This window comes from Lissotriton helveticus, chromosome 6, assembly GCF_964261635.1.
Source record: "Lissotriton helveticus chromosome 6, aLisHel1.1, whole genome shotgun sequence".
Lineage (NCBI taxonomy): Eukaryota > Metazoa > Chordata > Amphibia > Caudata > Salamandridae > Lissotriton > Lissotriton helveticus.
In genome coordinates, this window is record NC_136067.1 from 403,702,611 (window position 1) to 403,725,333 (window position 22,723).

The window sequence follows — 22,723 nt, forward strand, 5'->3', positions numbered from 1 at the left end:
AAAAGGGGTGGTGATGGACGGAGCATCTGAACCAATCAAACACTCACACCCAGTCAACAGATCTGGGTTTAATCCATCACCGTTCTTTGGCCCACTTTGCCACCCCAGTTCAGACATAGCCATATGCAAATCAGTCTGACCCTGTGCCTCATGGGAACAGTCCAGACCGAACTGACAAGCCATGCCTTCCCTAGACCGGATTCAAGCTTCCTAGGACCGGTTTCTGGCATTACAGCTGTCTTCAGCCAGGCTTGCTTGAATCTAGTGGCAAAGTGAGCAAGGGACTTACGTCTGAGCATACCCTGCCAACTTATGGCGGCCAAAGCGGTACAAAAGGGGTGGTGATGGACAGAGCACCTGAATCAATCAAACACTCACACCCAGTCAACAGATCTGGGTTTAACTTCTTGGACGCTCATGACGAGCTCAGCTTGTCATGAGCCACGGCACTCCGGTGCTCATGACGAGCTGAGCTCGGCATGACCGCGCCCGTTAGATGGAACGCTCGCACGCTGGGCTGATTCTCCTGCTGTGCTGAACGTTCCATTGGAACGGGCCCGGTCATGACGAGCTCAGCTCGTCTTGAGCACCGGAGCGCCGTGGCTCATAACGAGCTGAACTAGTCATGAGCATGGGGGCGCTGTACGCGCCCCCGCCCGCCCCCCAGCACAGCGGGGGAATCCCGCCAGCTGCGAAGGGATTAATCCATCACCGTTCTTTTGCCCACTCTGCACCACAGTTTAGACATGGCCATATGCAAATCAGTGTGACTCTGTGCCTCATGGGAACAGTCCAGACCGAACTGCCAAGCCATGCCTTCCTTGGACCGGATTCAAGCTTCGTAGGACCAGTTTCTGGCATTACAGCCTTCTTCAGCCAGGCTTGCTTGAATCCAGTGGCAAAGTGAGCAAGGGACTCACGTCTGAGCATACCCTGCCAACGTATGGTGGCCAAAGAGGTAAAAAAGGGGTGGTGATGGACGGAGCATCTGAACCAATCAAACACTCACACCCAGTCAACAGATCTGGGTTTAATCCATCACCGTTCTTTGGCCCACTCTGCCATCCCAGTTCAGACATGGCCATATGCAAATCAGTCTCACCCTGTGCCTCATGGGAAAGGTTTAGACCGAACTGCCAAGCCATGCCTTCCCTGGACCGGATTCAAGCTTCCTGGACCGGTTTCTGGCATTACAGCCGGCTTCAGCCACGCTTGCTTGAATCCAATGGCAAAGTAAGCAAGGGACTCACGCCTGAGCATACCCTGCTAACTTATGGTGGCCAAAGAGGTACAAAAGGGGTGGTGATGGACGGAGCATCTGAACCAATCAAACACTCACACCCAGTCAACAGATCTGAGTTTATTCCATCACCGTTCTTTGGCCCACTTTGCCACCCCAGTTCAGACATGGCCATATGCAAATCAGTCTGACCCTGTGCCTCATGGGAACAGTCCAGACCGAACTGCCAAGCCATGCCTTCCCTAGACCGGATTCAAGCTTCCCATGACCTGTTTCTGGCATTACTGCTGTCTTCAGCCAGGCTTGCTTGAATCTAGTGGCAAAGTGAGCAAGGGACTTACGTCTGAGCATACCCTGCCAACGTATGGCGGCCAAAGCGGTACAAAAGGGGTGGTGATGGACAGAGCACCTGAATCAATCAAACACTCACACCCAGTCAACAGATCTGGGTTTAACTTCTTGGACGCTCATGACGAGCTCAGCTTGTCATGAGCCACGGCGTTCCGGTGCTCATGACGAGCTGAGCTCGGCATGACCGCCCCCATTAGATGGGACGCTCGCACTCTGGGCTGATTCCCCTGCTGTGCTGAACGTTCCATTGGAACGGGCACGGTCATGATGAGCTCAGCTCGTCTTGAGCACCGGAGCGCCGTGGCTCATGACGAGCTGACCTAGTCATGAGCATGGGGGCGCTGTACGCGCCACCCCCCAGCAGAGCGGGGGAATCCCGCCAGCTGCGAAGGGATTAATCCATCACCGTTCTTTTGCCCACTCTGCACCACAGTTTAGACATGGCCATATGCAAATCAGTCTGACTCTATGCCTCATGGGAACAGTCCAGACCGAACTGCCAAGCCATGCCTTCCTTGGACCGGATTCAAGCTTCGTAGGACCGGTTTCTGGCATTACAGCTGTCTTCAGCCAGGCTTGCTTGAATCTAGTGGCAAACGGAGCAAGGGACTTACGTCTGAGCATACCCTGCCAACTTATGGCGGCCAAAGCGGTACAAAAGGGGTGGTGATGAACAGAGCACCTGAATCAATCAAACACTCACACCCAGTCAACAGATCTGGGTTTAACTTCTTGGACGCTCATGACGAGCTCAGCTTCTCATGAGCCACGGCGCTCCGGTGCTCATGACGAGCTGAGCTCGGCATGACCGCGCCCGTTAGATGAAAGGCTCGCACGCTGGGCTGATTCCCCTGCTGTGCTGAAAGTTCCATTGGAACGGGCCCGGTCATGACGAGCTCAGCTCGTCTTGAGCACCGGAGCGCCGTGCCTCATGACGATCTGAACTAGTCATGAGCATGGGGGCGCTGTACGCGCACCCCCCCACCCCCCAGCACAGCGGGGGAATCCTGCAAGTTGTGAAGGGATTAATCCATCACCGTTCTTTTGCCCACTCTGCACCACAGTTTAGACATGGCCATATGCAAATCAGTCTGGCCCTGTGCCTCATGGGAACAGTCCAGACCGAACTGCCAAGCCATGCCTTCCCTGGACCGGATTCAAGCTTCCTAGGGCCGGTTTCTGGCATTACAGCTGTCTTCATCCAGGCTTGCTTGAATCCAGTGGCAAAGTGAGGAAGGGACTCACGTCTGAGCATTCCCTGCCAACTTATGGCGGCCAAAGCGGTACAAAAGGGGTGGTGATGGATGGAGCATCTGAACAATCAAACACTCACACCCAGTGAACAGCTATGGGATTAACTTATTGGATGCTCATGACGAGCTCAGCTTGTCATGAGACACGGAGCTCTGGTGCTCATGACGAGCTGAGCTCGGCATGACCGCGCCCATTAGATGGAACGCTCGCATGCTGGGCTGATTCTTCTGCTGTGCTGAACGTTCCATTGGAACGGGCACAGTCATGACGATCTCAGCATGTCTTGAGAACCGGAGCGCCGTGGCTCATGACGAGCTGACCTAGTCATGAGCATGGGGGCGCTGTACGTGCCCCGTCCCGCCCCCCAGCACAGCGGGGAAATCCCGCCAGCGGCTAAGGGGTTAATCCATCACAGTTCTTTTGCCCACTCTGCCAACCCAGTTCAGACATGGCCATATGCAAATCAGTCTGACCCTGTGCCTCATGGGAACAGTCCAGACCGAACTGCCAAGCTATGCCTTCCCTGGACCGGATTCAAGCTTCCTAGGACTGGTTTCTGGCATTACAGCCGTCTTCAGCCAGGCTTGCTTGAATCCAGTGGCAAAGTGAGCTAGGGACTCACATCTGAGCATACCCTGCCAACGTATGGCGGCCAAAGCGGTACAAAAAGGGTGCTGATGGATGGAGCATCTGAACCAATCAAACAATCACACCGAGTCAACAGATCTGGGTTTAATCCATCACCGTTCTTTGGCCCACTCTGCCACCCCAGTTCAGACATGGCCATATGCAAATCAGTCTGATTTTATGCCTCATGGGAAGCGTTCAGACCGAACTGCCAAGCCATGCCTTCCTTGGACCGGATTCAAGCTTCCTAGGACCGGTTTCTGGCATTAGAGAAATCTTCAGCCAGGCTTGCTTGAATCCAGTGGCAAAGTGAGCAAGGGACTCACGTCTGAGCATACCCTGCCAACTTATGGTGGCCAAAGAGGTACAAAAGGGGTGGTGATGGACGGAGCATCTGAACCAATCAAACACTCACACCCAGTCAACAGATCTGGGTTTAATCCATCACCGTTCTATGGCCCACTCTGCCATCCCAGTTCAGACATGGCCATATGCAAATCAGTCTGACCCTGTGCCTCATGGGAAAGGTTTAGACCGAACTGCCAAGCCATGCCTTCCCTGGACCGGATTCAAGCTTCCTAGGACCGGTTCCTGGCATTACAGCTGTCTTCAGCCAGCCCTGCTTGAATCTAGTGGCAAAGTGAGCAAAGGACTTACGTCTGAGCATACCCTGCCAACTTATGGCGGCCAAAACGGTACAAAAGGGGTGGTGATGGACAGAGCACCTGAACCAATCAAACACTCACACCCAGTCAACAGATCTGGGTTTAACTTCTTGGACGCTCATGACGAGCTCAGCTTGTCATGAGCCACGGCGCTCCGGTGCTCATGACGAGCTGAGCTCGGCATGACAGCGCCCGTTAGATGGAACGCTCGCACGCTGGGCTCATTCCCCTGCTGTGCTGAACGTTCCATTGGAACGGGCCCAGTCATGACGAGCTCAGCTCGTCTGGAGCACCGGAGCGCCGTGGCTCATGACGAGCTGAACTAGTCATGAGCATGGGGGCGCTGTATGCGCCCCCCCTGCCCCCGAGCACAGCGGGGGAATCCCGCCAGCTGCGAAGGGATTAATCCATCACCGTTCTTTTGCCCACTCTGCACCACAGTTTAGACATGGCCATATGCAAATCAGTCTGGCCCTGTGCCTCATGGGAACAGTCCAGAACGAACTGCCAAGCCATGCCTTCCCTGGACCGGATTCAAGCTTCCTAGGGCCGGTTTCTGGCATTACAGCTGTCTTCATCCAGGCTTGCTTGAATCCAGTGGCAAAGTGAGGAAGGGACTCACGTCTGAGCATTCCCTGCCAACTTATGGCGGCCAAAGCGGTACAAAAGGGGTGGTGATGGATGGAGCATCTGAACAATCAAACACTCACACCCAGTGAACAGCTATGGGATTAACTTATTGGATGCTCATGACGAGCTCAGCTTGTCATGAGACACGGAGCTCTGGTGCTCATGACGAGCTGAGCTCGGCATGACCGCGCCCATTAGATGGAACGCTCGCATGCTGGGCTGATTCTTCTGCTGTGCTGAACGTTCCATTGGAACGGGCACAGTCATGACGATCTCAGCATGTCTTGAGAACCGGAGCGCCGTGGCTCATGACGAGCTGACCTAGTCATGAGCATGGGGGCGCTGTACGTGCCCCGTCCCGCCCCCCAGCACAGCGGGGAAATCCCGCCAGCGGCTAAGGGGTTAATCCATCACAGTTCTTTTGCCCACTCTGCCAACCCAGTTCAGACATGGCCATATGCAAATCAGTCTGACCCTGTGCCTCATGGGAACAGTCCAGACCGAACTGCCAAGCTATGCCTTCCCTGGACCGGATTCAAGCTTCCTAGGACCGGTTTCTGGCATTACAGCCGTCTTCAGCCAGGCTTGCTTGAATCCAGTGGCAAAGTGAGCTAGGGACTCACATCTGAGCATACCCTGCCAACTTATGGCGGCCAAAGCGGTACAAAAAGGGTGCTGATGGATGGAGCATCTGAACCAATCAAACACTCACACCGAGTCAACAGATCTGGGTTTAATCCATCACCGTTCTTTGGCCCACTCTGCCACCCCAGTTCAGACATGGCCATATGCAAATCTGTCTGATTTTATGCCTCATGGGAAGCGTTCAGACCGAACTGCCAAGCCATGCCTTCCTTGGACCGGATTCAAGCTTCCTAGGACCGGTTTCTGGCATTAGAGAAATCTTCAGCCAGGCTTGCTTGAATCCAGTGGCAAAGTGAGCAAGGGACTCACGTCTGAGCATACCCTGCCAACTTATGGTGGCCAAAGAGGTACAAAAGGGGTGGTGATGGACGGAGCATCTGAACCAATCAAACACTCACACCCAGTCAACAGATCTGGGTTTAATCCATCACCGTTCTATGGCCCACTCTGCCATCCCAGTTCAGACATGGCCATATGCAAATCAGTCTGACCCTGTGCCTCATGGGAAAGGTTTAGACCGAACTGCCAAGCCATGCCTTCCCTGGACCGGATTCAAGCTTCCTAGGACCGGTTCCTGGCATTACAGCTGTCTTCAGCCAGCCCTGCTTGAATCTAGTGGCAAAGTGAGCAAAGGACTTACGTCTGAGCATACCCTGCCAACTTATGGCGGCCAAAACGGTACAAAAGGGGTGGTGATGGACAGAGCACCTGAACCAATCAAACACTCACACCCAGTCAACAGATCTGGGTTTAACTTCTTGGACGCTCATGACGAGCTCAGCTTGTCATGAGCCACGGCGCTCCGGTGCTCATGACGAGCTGAGCTCGGCATGACAGCGCCCGTTAGATGGAACGCTCGCACGCTGGGCTCATTCCCCTGCTGTGCTGAACGTTCCATTGGAACGGGCCCAGTCATGACGAGCTCAGCTCGTCTTGAGCACCGGAGCGCCGTGGCTCATGACGAGCTGAACTAGTCATGAGCATGGGGGCGCTGTATGCGCCCCCCCTGCCCCCGAGCACAGCGGGGGAATCCCGCCAGCTGCGAAGGGATTAATCCATCACCGTTCTTTTGCCCACTCTGCACCACAGTTTAGACATGGCCATATGCAAATCAGTCTGGCCCTGTGCCTCATGGGAACAGTCCAGACCGAACTGCCAAGCCATGCCTTCCCTGGACCGGATTCAAGCTTCCTAGGGCCGGTTTCTGGCATTACAGCTGTCTTCATCCAGGCTTGCTTGAATCCAGTGGCAAAGTGAGGAAGGGACTCACGTCTGAGCATTCCCTGCCAACTTATGGCGGCCAAAGCGGTACAAAAGGGGTGGTGATGGATGGAGCATCTGAACAATCAAACACTCACACCCAGTGAACAGCTATGGGATTAACTTATTGGATGCTCATGACGAGCTCAGCTTATCATGAGACACGGAGCTCTGGTGCTCATGACGAGCTGAGCTCGGCATGACCGCGCCCATTAGATGGAACGCTCGCATGCTGGGCTGATTCTTCTGCTGTGCTGAACGTTCCATTGGAACGGGCACAGTCATGACGATCTCAGCATGTCTTGAGAACCGGAGCGCCGTGGCTCATGACGAGCTGACCTAGTCATGAGCATGGGGGCGCTGTACGTGCCCCGTCCCGCCCCCCAGCACAGCGGGGAAATCCCGCCAGCGGCTAAGGGGTTAATCCATCACAGTTCTTTTGCCCACTCTGCCAACCCAGTTCAGACATGGCCATATGCAAATCAGTCTGATTTTATGCCTCATGGGAAGCGTTCAGACCGAACTGCCAAGCCATGCCTTCCTTGGACCGGATTTAAGCTTCCTAGGACCGGTTTCTGGCATTAGAGAAATCTTCAGCCAGGCTTGCTTGAATCCAGTGGCAAAGTGAGCAAGGGACTCACGTCTGAGCATACCCTGCCAACTTATGGTGGCCAAAGAGGTACAAAAGGGGTGGTGATGGACGGAGCATCTGAACCAATCAAACACTCACACCCAGTCAACAGATCTGGGTTTAATCCATCACCGTTCTATGGCCCACTCTGCCATCCCAGTTCAGACATGGCCATATGCAAATCAGTCTGACCCTGTGCCTCATGGGAAAGGTTTAGACCGAACTGCCAAGCCATGCCTTCCCTGGACCGGATTCAAGCTTCCTAGGACCGGTTCCTGGCATTACAGCTGTCTTCAGCCAGCCCTGCTTGAATCTAGTGGCAAAGTGAGCAAAGGACTTACGTCTGAGCATACCCTGCCAACTTATGGCGGCCAAAACGGTACAAAAGGGGTGGTGATGGACAGAGCACCTGAACCAATCAAACACTCACACCCAGTCAACAGATCTGGGTTTAACTTCTTGGACGCTCATGACGAGCTCAGCTTGTCATGAGCCACGGCGCTCCGGTGCTCATGACGAGCTGAGCTCGGCATGACAGCGCCCGTTAGATGGAACGCTCGCACGCTGGGCTCATTCCCCTGCTGTGCTGAACGTTCCATTGGAACGGGCCCAGTCATGACGAGCTCAGCTCATCTTGAGCACCGGAGCGCCGTGGCTCATGACGAGCTGAACTAGTCATGAGCATGGGGGCACTGTATGCGCCCCCCCTGCCCCCGAGCACAGCGGGGGAATCCCGCCAGCTGCGAAGGGATTAATCCATCACCGTTCTTTTGCCCACTCTGCACCACAGTTCAGACATGGCCATACGCAAATCAGTCTGACTCTGTGCCTCATGGGAACAGTCCAGGCCGAACTGCCAAGCCATGCCTTCCTTGGACCAGATTTAAGCTTCCTAGGACCGGTTTCTGGCATTACAGTCGTCTTCATCCAGGCTTGCTTGAATCCAGTGGCAAAGTGAGCAAGGGACTCACGTCTGAGCATACCCTGCAAACTTATGGCGGCAAAAGCGGTACAAAAGGGGTGGTGATGGACGGAGCATCTGAACCAATCAAACACTCACACCCAGTCAACAGATCTAAGTATAATCCATCACCGTTCTTTGGCCCACTCTGCCACCCCAGTTCAGACATGGCCATATGTAAATCAGTCTGACCCTGTGCCTCATGGGAACAGTCCAGACCGAACTGGCAAGCCATGCCTTCCCTGGACCGGATTCAAGCTTCCTAGGACCGGATTCTGGCATTACAGCCGTCTTCAGTGAGGCTTGCTTGAATCCAGTGGCAAAGTGAGCAAGGGACTCACGTCTGAGCATACCCTGCCAACTTATGGCAGCCAAAGCGGTACAAAAAGGGGTGGTGATGGACGGAGTATCTAAACCAAACAAAGACTCACACCCAGTCAACAGATCTGGGTTTAATAATCCATCACCATTCTTTGGCCCACTCTGCCACCCCAGTTCAGACATGGTCATATGCAAATCAGTCTGACCCTGTGCCTCATGAGAACAGTCCAGACCGAACTGCCAAACCATGCCTTCCCTGGACCGGATTCAAGCTACCTAGGACCGGTTTCTGGCATTACAGCCATCTTCAGCCAGGCTTGCTTGAATCCAGTAGCAAAGTAAACAAGGGACTCACGTATGAGCATAACCCTTTTTGTACCGCTTTGTTCACCATAGGTATGCTCAGACGTGAGTCCATTGCTCACTTTGGACTGTTCCCAAGAGGCACAGGGTCTGACTGATTTGCATATGGCCATGTCAGAACTGGGGTGGCAGAGTGGATTAAAGAACAGTGATGGATTATACCCAGATCTGTTTACTGGGTGTGAGTGTTTGATTGGTTCAGATGCTCCGTCCAACATAACCCCTTTTTTTACCGCTTTGTTCGCCATAAGTTGGCAGGGTATGCTCAGACGTGAGTCCCTTGCTCACTTTGCCACTGGATTCAAGCAAGCCTGGCTGAAGACGGCTGTAATGCCAGAAACCGGTCCTAGGAAGCTTGAATCCGGTCCAGGGAAGGCATGGCTTGGCAATTCGGGCTGGACTCTTCCCATGAGACACAGGGTAAGACTGATTTGCATATGGCCATGTCTGAACTGGGGTGGCAGAGTGGGTTAAAGAACGGTGTTGGAATAAACCCAGATCTGTTGACTGGGTGTGAGTGTTTGATTGGTTCAGATGCTCCGTCCATCACCACTCCTTTTTGTACCGCTTTGTTCGACATAAGTTGGCAGGGTATGCTCAGACGTGAGTCCCTTGCTCACTTTGCCACTGGATTCAAGCAAGCCTGGCTGAAGACGGCTGTAATGCCAGAAACCCATCCTAGGAAGCTTGAATCCGGTCCAGGGAAGGCATGGCTTGGCAGTTCGGGCTGGACTGTTCCCGTGAGGCACAGGGTCAGACTGATTTGCATATGGCCATGTCTGAACTGGGGTGGCAGAGTGGGTTAAAGAACGGTGATGGATTAAACCCAGATCGGTTGACTGGGTGTGAGTGTTTGAATGGTTCAGATGCTCCGTCCTTCACCACCCCTTTTTGTACCGCTTTGTTCGCCATAAGTTGGCAGGGTATGCTCAGACGTGAGTCCCTTGCTCACTTTGCCACTGGATTCAAGCAAGCCTGGCTGAAGACGGCTGTAATGCCAGAAACCGGTCCTAGGAAGCTTGAATCTGGTCCAGGGAAGGCATGGCTTGGCAGTTCGGGCTGGACTGTTCCCATGAGGCACAGGGTCTGACTGATTTGCTTATGGCCATGTCTGAACTGGGGTCGCAGAGTGGGTTAAAGAACGGTGATGGATTATACCCAGATCTGTTGACTGGGTGTGAGTGTTTGATTGGTTCAGATGCTCCGTCCATCACCACCCCTTTCTGTACCACTTTGTTCGCCATAAGTTGGCAGGGTATGCTCAGACGTGAGTCCCTTGCTCACTTTGCCACTGGATTCAAGCAAGCCTGGCTGAAGACGGTTGTAATGCCTGAAACCGGTCCTAGGAAGCTTGAATCTGGTCCAGGGAAGGCGTGGCTTGGCAGTTTGGGCTGGACTTTTCCCGTGAGGCACCGGGTCTGACTGATTTGCAGATGGCCATGTCTGAACTGGAGTGGCAGAGTGGATTAAAGAACAGTGATGGATTATACCCAGATCTGTTGACTGGGTGTGAGTGTTTGATTGGTTCAGATGCTCCGTCCATCACCACCTCTTTTTGTACCGCTTTGTTCGCCATAAGTTGTCAGGGTATGCTCATACGTGAGTCCCTTGCTCACTTTGCCACTGGATTCAAGCAAGCATGGCTGAAGACGGCTGTAATGCCAGAAACCAGTCCTAGGAAGCTTGAATCCGGTCCAGGGAAGGTATGGCTTGGCAGTTCGGGCTGGACTGTTCCCATGAGGCACAGGGTCAGACTGATTTGCATGTGGCCATGTCTGAACTGGGGTGGCAGAGTGGGTTAAATAAAAGTGATGGATTAAACCCAGATCTGTTGACTGGGTGTGAGTGTTTGATTGGTTCAGATGCTCCGTCCATCACCACCCCTTTTTGTACCGCTTTGTTCGCCATAAGTTGGCAGGGTATGCTCAGACGTGAGTCCCTTGCTCACTTTGCCACTGGATTCAAGCAAGCCTGGCTGAAGACGACTGTAATGCCAGAAAACGGTCCTAGGAAGCTTGAATCCGGTCCAGGGTAGGCATGGCTTGGCAGTTCGGGCTGGACTGTTCCCATAAGGCACAGGGTCAGACTGATTTGCATATGGCCATGTCTGAACTGTGGTGGCAGAGTGGGTTAAAGAACGGTGATGGATTAACCCCTTCACTACGGCGGCTATTCCGCTGCAGTGCTAAGGGGGCGGGGCGGCCGTGCGGCGGGCGCATGCTGGTGACGGAACCGCTCCGTCACCAGCCGCGGTTGCACTGTGCTCATGACGGAGCGGTTCCGTCATGGCCCCGCCCGCTTAATGGACCGCTCAGCGCAGGCGCGGAATCCCCGCCGTACAGGCGTGCCGAGCGGGCCGTGACGGAACCGCTCCGTCATCAGCACAGCGCAACCGCAGCTGATGACGGAGTGGTTCCGTCACCAGCAGCGGAGGGGTTAAACCCAGTTCTGTTGACTGGGTGTGAGTGTTTGATTGGTTCAGATGCTCCGTCCATCACCACCCCTTTCTGTACCGCTTTGTTCGCCATAAGTTGGCAGGGTATGCTCAGACGTGAGTCCCTTGCTCACTTTGCCACTGGATTCAAGCAAGCCTGGCTGAAGACGGCTGTAATGCCAGAAACCGGTCCTAGGAAGCTTGAATCTGGTCCAGGGAAGGCATGTCTTGGCAGTTCGGGCTGGACTGTTCCCATGAGGCACAGGGTCAGTCTGATTTGCATATGGCCATGTCTGAACTGGGGTAGTAGAGTGGGTTAAAGAACGGTGATGGAATAAACCCAGATCTGTTGACTGGGTGTGAGTGTTGATTGGTTCAGATGCTCCATTTATCACCACCCCTTTTTGTAACACATGCAACAACTGGCAGGAACAAAAGATCTCCGATAAAGAGCCCCTTTATGGGTGCCCGTCAGACATTGCAGGGCCAGTCTGACGAGGAGCAAAACCCAAGTGATGAAGCATAACACCTAGCTTGCTGGGTGTGTGAGGGTTTTAGTTCTGAAAGGGGAATTTCCCTTCCTTCTCTTATCTTGCTTGGTTTTCTTTATCCTTCCTATCTCTCTGGGGAACTGTGTACCTCTTGTTGTCTAACGTTTTGTCAGGGCATGTACACTGGACCCCCTTAAAAATAGCCCTATTTGGTTGCCCCTCTTTGTTGACACTGCATGCATTTAAAACCTGGTTGTTTAACACTGCTTTAGCGGGTAGAACTTGTAACTAATTTTCATATTCTTTATGATATTGTTCTTCTCATAAAATTAATATTTTTGTGTCATGTTTTTGTCGCTAATAAAATTGTTTTTTTCTGTGTCATGTGTTTTTGGCGCATTATATAACGTAAACCCGAACAAAGAGATGGTTGTGCTTTACATTAGCATGCTCAGTGGTCCTCCGAAGGGATATTTTGACCTTCTTTATCCATTGGGACAGTTTCTGTATAACATTACAGCACCAGGCAACTACTGCTGAGTATTGGATTGTAAACACAGTCAAGTGCCTGTTCTAAAAGTATTCCTCAAGTTTTGTGATTGCAGCCTGTTTGTTCTACTGACTGGGAAGGGGGCCTGTATAGTTTCCGGAGCAGTGAATTCAAAAATTCCAGCTGCTGGGCATTGTTGTCACATTGCTTCAAAGCTTGTCTTTGTGAGCAAGCATGTTTGGTGACAGCATGGTATTTGTGCAGTTGTTCTTTCTTCAGAAGTTAATTGTTTTAGAATACTTTAAAATAAAATCCTGTTATTTGATGTGAGTTCTCCTCTGTTTTTAACACCGACCATTTCAAATGCTTTGTCTAATTTAGCTCGCTTTACGCATGGTATTTTAGCTTAATAATTGCTAAAAGGGGGTTGAGTTGTCAGGGTAATTTAACCAGCCTTCTGTATTTTCATAGTTATAAAATATAAAGAATAGCAACTGCACATTCTTATAACAAGCAAAGTGCAGTTATCTAGCAGGCCCTAGGGTTATGATTTCAATGGTGCAGCAGGAGCAGTGGCACTGGAACTTATTATAACAAATGTCAATACAGTATTTGTTAAAACATACAAACTTCAAAGTATAGAGCACAACAATTGAAAATGTCACAGTATACTGCTTAAATAAAGTAAAATTGTAAAGCATGAGTAAGAAAACTCCAATGACAACACAAGTGAAATATTTACCATATACTCAATATTGTTTCAGATACTATGTTCATGGTTAGGTTTTTTTCACAATAATAATGTCCAGTGCAAAATATAGCGAAAAACTTCGTAAGAGAAATCTGTAATAAAAAAAACTTGCCCATCTGAAACTGATCTCACTTTCAGTGTGTTTTTTTCACTTAGATTGTACAAGTACTCAAATGGTAATCTGAAAAATGTTAAGTTAATTTTCATTTGTTTATCTTAACAATGGACAATAAACAAACAACACCTTTTCATCTATTTTTCATAATCTCTTTTTTATAGATTTGCAAAAAAAGCACTTACGGTGTACTTGTATGGTTTTTCATCCACCCTTTACCTATTCTCCCCATAGATGCACCACGTTTAAGCCTAATTATCAGGTATATGTTTTTCTATGTTTGACCTCTAAAATTTACCAAATCTTCCCACTTTATGATGCCACTAGTAAGCACAATATATGGCCTTCTTGTACACAAACAAGTCATGACACTTTAACACACTTTCTGTAATTTATATTGTACAGCTACCCAGCAAACTGCATCTTGCAACAAAAAATTCTTATTGTTACTCACATAGGCGAAACCTAATGCATTTACTAAATGCTGTTTTATTTGAGCTGTGCCAATGCTTTATGTTTTAATGCAGTTTACTAATATTTGAAAATACCCCAGTGTGAGGAAGCGCCATTCTTCTTTCCAAGGTGGAGTCTGGAATGTTATCTGCTCGGGAAAAGAGCAGTGAGTTTGTATTTAGAGCCAAATTCTGATAAATTCACTAGGGTTTTATAAAACAGTGCTCTCAGAAATGTGGAAGCTCTGGGTAGTTCCAATAATACCACTTCCACATATAGTGTCTGATTAAGATAAGGCTCGGACATTCCAAGCCTCATCGCTGTTTTACTTCCAACTGCCACATTAAAATACAGTTGGTCGAAGCTAAAACCAGCAGGTCATTCCGGCTGAATTCCGATGAGCTCAAGGAGCTCATTTCAGTCGGAGACAGCATGTAATCCCAATGGATGGCATTTCTACCATTGGGATTACGATGCTCAGTTTCCAACCGGCTTATCCATGCTGGGCTTTCCGCCAGGGAAAGCCGGTTGGAAAGCGAGTTTTGGGGCCCCCAAAAGGCCCCCTTCCAACCCTGCGGCAACCAGTTGTGGTCCAAGGGGTGTTAATCCCTGCGCCGCGTGGCAGGCACCTGAGGTGCCTGCCACGAGGAGCAGGGATTAATATAATTGCCCATTTCTCTATGGGTGCTTTTGCTGGGGGCAGTTTACAGCCACAGCACAAGCTCCCATAGAGAAATGGGAGTATGCAACTGCACCATGAGCGGTCGCATAGTACTTGTGGTGTTGGGACCGCCAACTGGAGGTCGGTCAGTGCCAAGACCGCGATGGTGTCAGTCAAAGGCATCGAAACTGGGCGCAAAGTTTCAATATTATTTTCAGCTGTTCATCCATCCATTGCAAATATACAATTAAAGTCTGTATTGGCACGAACATGCTCTTAAAATGCATACTCAAAATAGAGGCACATTGAAGCCCCTGCCACACTTTCATACAATTTTTCAAACATTTCCTCTCCACACCCGGAGAGGATTTGCCAATTTTCAAAGTTTCACATGTTAGGGCTGGGCCATCCGAACCTCTTGCACAGAACAAGAGTAAAGCAATTTCATCAAAGGCAGTGTAGTTTATTTTAATACCCAAAGCATTTCAGGCATCTGGTGCCCTTCATCAGGGGTCACTGAAATAACAAATGAAATAACTAATATTACCATTTGCAACATAAAAATCATAAAACAAATACATCAATATTCAGTTTAAGATACAACATTCCTTGTCTTTAGACAAACTTATCACATTGCTAAAATAGCCATTATTGTACCACATTCTGGTGGGATTTACTATCTGACCCCGTGTTTTACTTCTCCCACATCCTATTATATAAGCCAACTTTCTCCAACTCCTGAATTTCCATTGGCACCCAACCTTCTACTATGTGGCTTACCCCGGCCCCACTGGAAATCGCCAACTTACAAACACTCCCCCTGGTTTTTAAACTCACTTCCTCCTTCTCATTCATTTTAGGATTAAACACTATAAACTCGCCTCTTAAACACATATATATTCACACTTGTTTCGTGTCTATCAACATTCACACATCTTACCAGACTCCCCTCCTCCCTCCGTTTCACTCTCGCACTCAAACATATATTATCCTACTCACAAATCATTCTGCCCCCCTCCTTTCTACAATCACACCACATCTCTTTTAAACCCTCAACCGCACTGCTATTTAATACTACTCATAACTTCTTGCGCCTATCTCGTACAGCGAAAACATCAATCTTACTATAATGTTGCCAGCGCATTTCATACCTGCCACTGCCGTCATGGGACTTCCAACTCAATTTCTTAACTGACCGATGTATGTACCATCCCTCTTCCCTCCCCCTATCGGTCAGTTAAGAAATTGAGTTGGAAGTCCCGTGACGGCAGTGGAAGGTTGGGTGCCAATGGGAATTCAGGAGTTTGAGAAAGTTGGCTTATATAATAGGATGTGGGAGAAGTAAAACACGGGGTCAGATAGTAAATCCCACCAGGATTTGGTACAATAATGGCTATGTTAGCAATGTGATAAGTTTGTCTAAAGACAAGGAATGTTGTATCTTAAACTGAATATTAATGTATTTGTTTGATGATTTTTATGTTGCAAATGGTAATATTAGTTATTTCATTTGTTATTTCAGTGACCCCTGATGAAGGGCACCAGATGCCCGAAATACATTGGGTATTAAAATAAACGACACTGCTTTTGATGAAATTGCTTTACTCGTGTTCTGTGCAAGAGGTTCGGATGGACCAGCCCTAACATGTGAACCTTTGAAAATTGGCAATCCACTCCGCGTGTGGAGAGAAAATGTTTAAAAAATTGGATGAAAGTGTGCATAAACTGGATTACACTGTAATATATGGACTTATCTTGAGTAGTTGGACTATTGCCTGCTCTAGGCAAATTCCAGTTGTGCGTTTGGCAGGGGCGTCAATGTGCCCCTATTTTGAGATTGTTATTTACCCAGGGGCCGTGAGGGTATGGTACCTAGCCAAGCTGCACGCTAACAGAGGACGTACCTACATAAAGTTTGGAAAACAAGTTTAAAAAAGGTGTGCACCCCTATTCTCGTGAATTCTTGCTTAAAATGCATACGCCATTTTCATCTGCAAGCATTTATGCCAGCATATAATGTCTCATGCTGCTCTACTCGGGCTGGTAAGGTTTCTTTAGAGGCTTAAAGCCTATCTGTAGCCCAGGCACAGCTCCTAAACTATGACCAATGAAAGTGAGGCAATCTCTTGTTTTGTAGATGTTGTCATATGTGGTAATTATCTAGGATGTGTATAAAGAGCAGGGTTTCTCTATAAAATGTACAAAAGCCAGCCACTGTCCCCAACAAAAAATAATTTCATCAAAGATGAAGTCGAGAATGAAGCCAGAAACAATGTATAATCGGTGAGCAGAGAGCAGGCAGGAAATAAGCAAGATGGGAGGGTTTGTCCCTTTATTGAAGGTTACTATGTTGTGCATTGTTTTATAAATGTTCAGTATGTTGATACAAAAGTTGTTTGTATTTGCATTCATTTAAATATATTATATGACACAACCTAGCCTTAAAGCTTAGAGCACACTCTGTAAACTGAGCAAATCAGAAGGGGGAAAGTAACAACAAAAACCCTTGCGCCTGAGTAAACATTAAGGGCCAGATTAATTAAGGTTTTGCATCGACATTGAGCCACAGAAGGGGGCGCAAGGACGAGGCAAATACTAAGTGAGATTTTCAAGCCATGCAAGCCCACTTCTTGTGGCCCTGAATGACATGATAAATTTAGAGAAACACTAGGCAGTGCAAATCGCTTCTTTGCGTTACACGCATGGGTGGAGCACGGGTGTTTCTATGGCTCCATCCATGAATTATAGCGCATTCCCAGATTTACCATTAGTGGTAGACCTCAGAATGGTATTTTTCCTCAGCTGAAGCGTAACGAGGAGAAATATCTTTATTTTCCCATGCTTTTTCCTCTTTCTGCAGCACACATAGAAAGAGGAAAATGCCTCTCGAGGTTGATTTTGTGCAGGAAGGTATGCCTTCCTACACAAAAACAATCCTGCCTACAATGCAGGCAACCTGACAACATGACACGGGTGTGCCTGCATTGGCACTACGCAGTCAGAAGTACGCCAATGCTAGGAAAGGATAGGAATGTGCCGTATATTGTTAAATATGGCACATTCATGCCTTTTCCCTTTCATGCAGTGCAGCAAGGTGGCTTGCTACGTTGCGCTGCATGAAACAATTATAAATATGGGCCTAAACATTGATGTGAAATTATTGAGCTGGTTATCAGTCTTGAAAAGATGTATCATTAATGGATTCTGCAATGATAAAATGTTCGGCGAAAATGTTATTATCAAATGGAGGTCAATACACCTCCGTTATTTATGAGCAGTATCCTTAAACTGGCATACTGGAAATTATTTTATTTATCGACCTCTACTGATTTTCAGTACATTTTATGGGGTATTTTAAGTGCAAGCACATTTCAAATAGACCCTGAAAATAGTAACCAGTATTAGAAAAATTATATGAAGCCATTTTAAGTATTCAAGGATAGTGGTGTCATAGCCTGAAAATAAATGGAATGAAACTTGAGTCCAGGTATCCATGATGTACTATGAACAATGTGTAGACATTAATGGAGTCAAGGGAGCATGTGCTTGTTGTTACAGTCCCCCTGTGTGCAAACTTAAGCCATCCCCTCCCCTTTCCTGCAGTGCTTTAATAGTAGGGAGCTAGGTGAGGGTTCTATTTGGCCACCCCGGAATGGACTTGAGAGGGCACAATGGTGAGTCTTTCTCTCCGAGGTGACTTCTTGAGGTGAAATGACTGGTGCCTTGAATATTGTTGGGATGAGACAGGGTTGTGCATCAAGTATAACCATTTCCACGGCCTCAGCCAGATCTTCCGGGGTAATTTGATTGCTAGGTGCACACACACCCACACTCAAGTGCCATGCCCATGGAGTAGAAGGCCTGGCCATGCAGCTGGCTATCTGGCACCCTTTGTGTCCCTGACACATTGCAAATATATCTAGACCTCAGTCCTTGTCTCTGCACATATGCTGCTCTCATTGTAAGGGGGGTGGCTCAGCTCCCTGCACCTCCATTCTGTTAGGTGCCAAACAAGTTTGACTGTACTTGCAGGTCTGGCCGCTCATGGCTTTAAGAGGGCTGAAAAGCTAGGGTGGTCTCTAAAATGGGCGTGGACTATGTAATTCAGGGCTTGGCTTAAACAAGTACAAAGAAGATGAGTGATTTCCATAGATTGATGCTCAACTGGTATTTTGCTGTTTCCACGTGCTTTCAGTTATTGCATGCAGATACTGACGTACACCTAAGACAAGCCAGGACTATTGGCTTTGTCAATGGCTGTTATATGTGTAAGGTTAAATGGCAACAACAATGATTTTGCTGTAAATAATATTGATTTAAAATGTTTCAAATCTGAAATTATGAGATGAGGAATTAAACATTACTGATGTCTGTGGAAGGCGTAATGGTCTTGGAGTATCCCAATTACTCCTAATCTTTCCTTCACATCGCATTCCTCTACAATCTCTATTATAAACTTGTGCCCTTTTTCCTCTACACACCTTTCTAAAATCCGCCATCCCCATATCATACACCTCATCTCTTATCTCTGCAGGACCGTCTTTTTCTATTTATGTATTTCCCTACCACCCACACACAAAACACACCCACTCACCTGTTAGTATTGCATTTTCTATTACTCACTCCTTGTTAATGTTTTTACCACTGTTTATCTCCTTCACACACATTTCCTCCTTCAGTCCCTCCCACTTTCAATTAAAAGAAGTACTATGATTAAGGCCATTTTATAGCCTTTTTTTAACATTCACCCATGCCATTCAGCATGACTAAAACATTGACAAACCCAAAGCCTAGCTACAAGCTATATAACTGGGTTGTATAATAGAGGAACAACTGTCTAAACCATGCGTGCCTCTACCATGTAGCGTAAACCACAAATGTGTCTTAAACATACATTCCTTTACCATGCATGCCTTTCAAACATAATTTTGTGGTAAAGGCATGAATGGTCAAGGGGTATGTGTGGCTAAGGTTGTGATCCCCCTCCGCAGCTCCAAGCTACAAACTCCCCCCACCCCCTCCCCACTGTGAGGTCTAACTACACCAACCCCCTCCCAACCCCCACGCTGTCCCTAACCTTTAAACACTAACTCAATCTCTCCCACCCCCTTGTGCTGTCCCTGCAACTACTCCAACCCCTTCCACTGCCCTTAGGCCTTAAACCCAAACTCCTATTTTAAAAAAACTGCCCTGAGCCCTAAAAACCACCCTGCCCTCCCCTAAGTCCTACAAACTACCCGACTACACATTCCTCTCCCCAGTCTTGAGGCTTTAAACCCTGTCCCTTAATAGGCACTATGCCGACCCTCTCTCACCCCCGCACTGTCCATAAAACCTCTAATTTTAAATAACTACCCTGACCCTGAAAACTACTCTGACCCTACCCCAGCCATGAAAACTACCCAGACCCCCCAGCCCTCGACCCCCCAAGCCCTGAAAAAAACCTCTGACTCCACCAGCCCTGAAAACTAGTCCAAAACCCACCCAACCCTGAAAAAAAATCTAACTCCCAGCCCTGAAAACTGGCCCCAAACCCACTGCCCAGAAAACTAACCCGACCCCCCATCCTAGAATTCTACCCTGATCCACCCAGCACAGAATACCACCCCTGACCCCCAGCCCAAAAAACTAACCCCCAACCCCCAGCCCAGAAAACTACCCCGACCCCCCGTCCAGGAAACTACCCCGACCCCCCAAGCCCAGAAAACTACCCTGACCCCCACATCCCAGAAATTTAAACTGACCCCTCAGCTCAGAAAACTACAGCCCAGCCCCACTTACCGCAGATCTCTTCCTGGCAAGGTCTTCCTGCATCTGTCCCCAGCAGCTATATGTGTGCTTAAGGCATATGCATGGTTAAGGCAAGCATAGTTCAGCTTGCGTAGTCGGAACACACTTGGTTAAGACTGCGGTGTTCCGACTGTTACCCATATAATTTTAATGAAGGCGTTGATAGCTATTTTGAACTAGGTCATGCCGCATTGAGAGGCAATAGTCTGGAGATTGCCCCACGTAGCTATAGTGAGATTGCCTGTGCTTTAAATTGTAGTCAGAGACATAAAGCCTCCTACCCTGATGGGATACCAGTGGAACTTTTTATAGATAGCCCTCACCTCAGGGTCCAGCTTCTGATCAAAATCCTGAGAAGTGTATTGATTGAGGGTCCTCCCAAATTCTGGTTGGTTGCACATATAATTCTCATTTTTAAAAAAGGTAATTGGTCCGACCCCCTTTGCTATCACCCCATTTGTTTAATAGATACCACCTGAAAACATATTGGCAGAATTCTCCTTTAAGGTTTTGGGGCATTCGTAACTGAGAAGGGTTGTTTCTCTCACATACAATACAGGTTTAGATAGGGTTTGGGCCCCTCAAGCAATGCCTTAATCTCCAGCTTGTCATTCCTAAATATACCATGGCCAAGGGTGGCTTGATTCATCTTGCTTCCATGGGCTTAACCACTGCAATTGACTAGGTGGACAGAGGGAAATGCTGGGCCAAGATGTTGACTGTGGGTTTTGTTTCTGCTTTGGTCCATTTTCAGCTTCCATGCATAATGTAGTGACGGGTCGGTGAGGTATGGGAAGAATGGTAAACTTTGTGACCCAATTGAAATGAAACGTGGTGTATAAATGATCTTTTTTTTTTTTTTTACATCAAAATATCTGTATTTAAACCAGTTTAAGGAGGGGGCAGTAGGTCTTTTTCTTTAGGGAAGGGTTGAAGGGATTGTCTACCGCAGCCTTGCTTGAACCCAAGGGTGCAGACCAGCTGGCACGGCACAATCTTCCATCAGAGTGAGACTAGCCGGTGAACACTGGGGTACAGTCAGAGGGGAGACTACTTGGAATAGGATAGTGTTCAGTGACGACCGTCCATTGGAGGCTTGCTGGGATGTAAGAGAATTGAGAGATCACTGTCCATTAGCAGCTAGCTGTTTCTCTAGGGTTTTCCGTGCCATAGCCAAAGCCCCCTCTTTTGTCAGGTTCCCACCGATGAAGCCGCTGGTGTGAACGAAGATGCAGCCTGGTATTCCGCTGATCTGTGACAGCTCCTCGTCCCGCACGCCGCGCCACTCCTCCAGGAGCGAAAGCCTATTCTGGAAAGTGTTCAGTCCTGCAGGTACACATTGCACCCTCCACTGGCCATTCTGGTCTGTATACAGCACAAACTTGATAGGCTTCTCCACGTTTAGCTCCTGCTCCAGACGAAAGAGGTGCTCCTTCCACGGGCAGCCGCCGCGAGACAAGACCACTATCTCCCCGCTGGCATCTACCTGAAAGCGTTCTTTGATAGCCTCTTCCACCAAAGCACGTGCAGGCAGCCAGGAGTCATGATAGTAGTGTAACCGGTCCTGGAACTCAGATCCCACCAGCTCCATCGCCTTCCGGAACCCATCCTCTGTGTCCTGCTGTTCATCATTCCACCGCGGGTTCAGATGGCCAACCCGGGAGCTGAGATTGGTTGAGATGGCATAGCGTGGCTCTGCATCACACTGGGAGATGCCGTTGTCAATGGCATCAATCTCCTCAACAAAATTCTCATACATCTTATCATACAGTACTGAGATCTGTGGATCTTCCTCCTTAGTACTCAGGATGTGGGCCAGAATCCGGGACCCAAAGTGTAAGTACACCAGGCCGGCACTGCTGAGTTTGGTCACCCAGGGTTTCTCAGGTTTCAGGCTGTTCATGGTCTCCACAAAAGACCTCTGATGGTGATCGTATCTGTGCGTTTCAGGGTCATACACACACTACATCACAAGTTGACAGAATTTTAGGGTCCCGAGTGCGCACGATTTCTGCATCCTGGTACTGCGGCAGCGTCCGCAGCAAATAACAAGCCAGAGCTTCGTCGCAATGGAAATTGCCGTTATGGGTGCCGATACGGCTGCTCATGGCGTCGTCCTGTCGGGGGCGCTTGGGGTCTGCCGGCATGCGGAGAGCGGGGAAGCTCGTGGAAGCAGAGATCCTGCGGTAGACTGTGAGCGCCAGAAAAGAGCAGCGGGGAAGCATGGTGTATAAATGATCTTGACAAGTTTCTTAATGTAGAAGTGATCAATGTTTCAAAGATTGGTTTTAGGAGGCTACCCGCTCTTCTATATGCTGATGATTGTGTTTTAATAGCAAGAACAGGAATAACCGTACAAAAACTCCTCAACAGTTTCCATCTTTTTATGAAAGACCGGGGCCTAAAGACAAATAGTACAAAATCCCATGTCATGGTTATAGGGAAGACTTCCTCTTTTCTTGTGCCCCAAAACATGAATGGTAAGAAACTTTCCTATGTTTCTTCTTTTTCACATTTCGGTGTTTCCTTTTGAGAGTAAATGATTGTGGTCTTATCTGATTAATCATAGGAAACAAAGAATTGACAATCT

At 48.7% G+C, this 22,723-nt stretch overlaps 1 protein-coding gene across 1 annotated transcript; it reads right to left on the reverse strand.

Moving 5' to 3' along the window:
- Positions 1-21,200: 21,200 nt before the first annotated feature.
- Positions 21,201-22,327, reverse strand: LOC144761385 (MYG1 exonuclease-like). The gene is given in 2 exon segments (XM_078646787.1): positions 21,201-22,091; positions 22,093-22,327. Coding segments are annotated over 2 exon segments (1,023 nt in total). The 5' UTR covers positions 22,281-22,327; the 3' UTR covers positions 21,201-21,256.
- Positions 22,328-22,723: the final 396 nt, after the last annotated feature.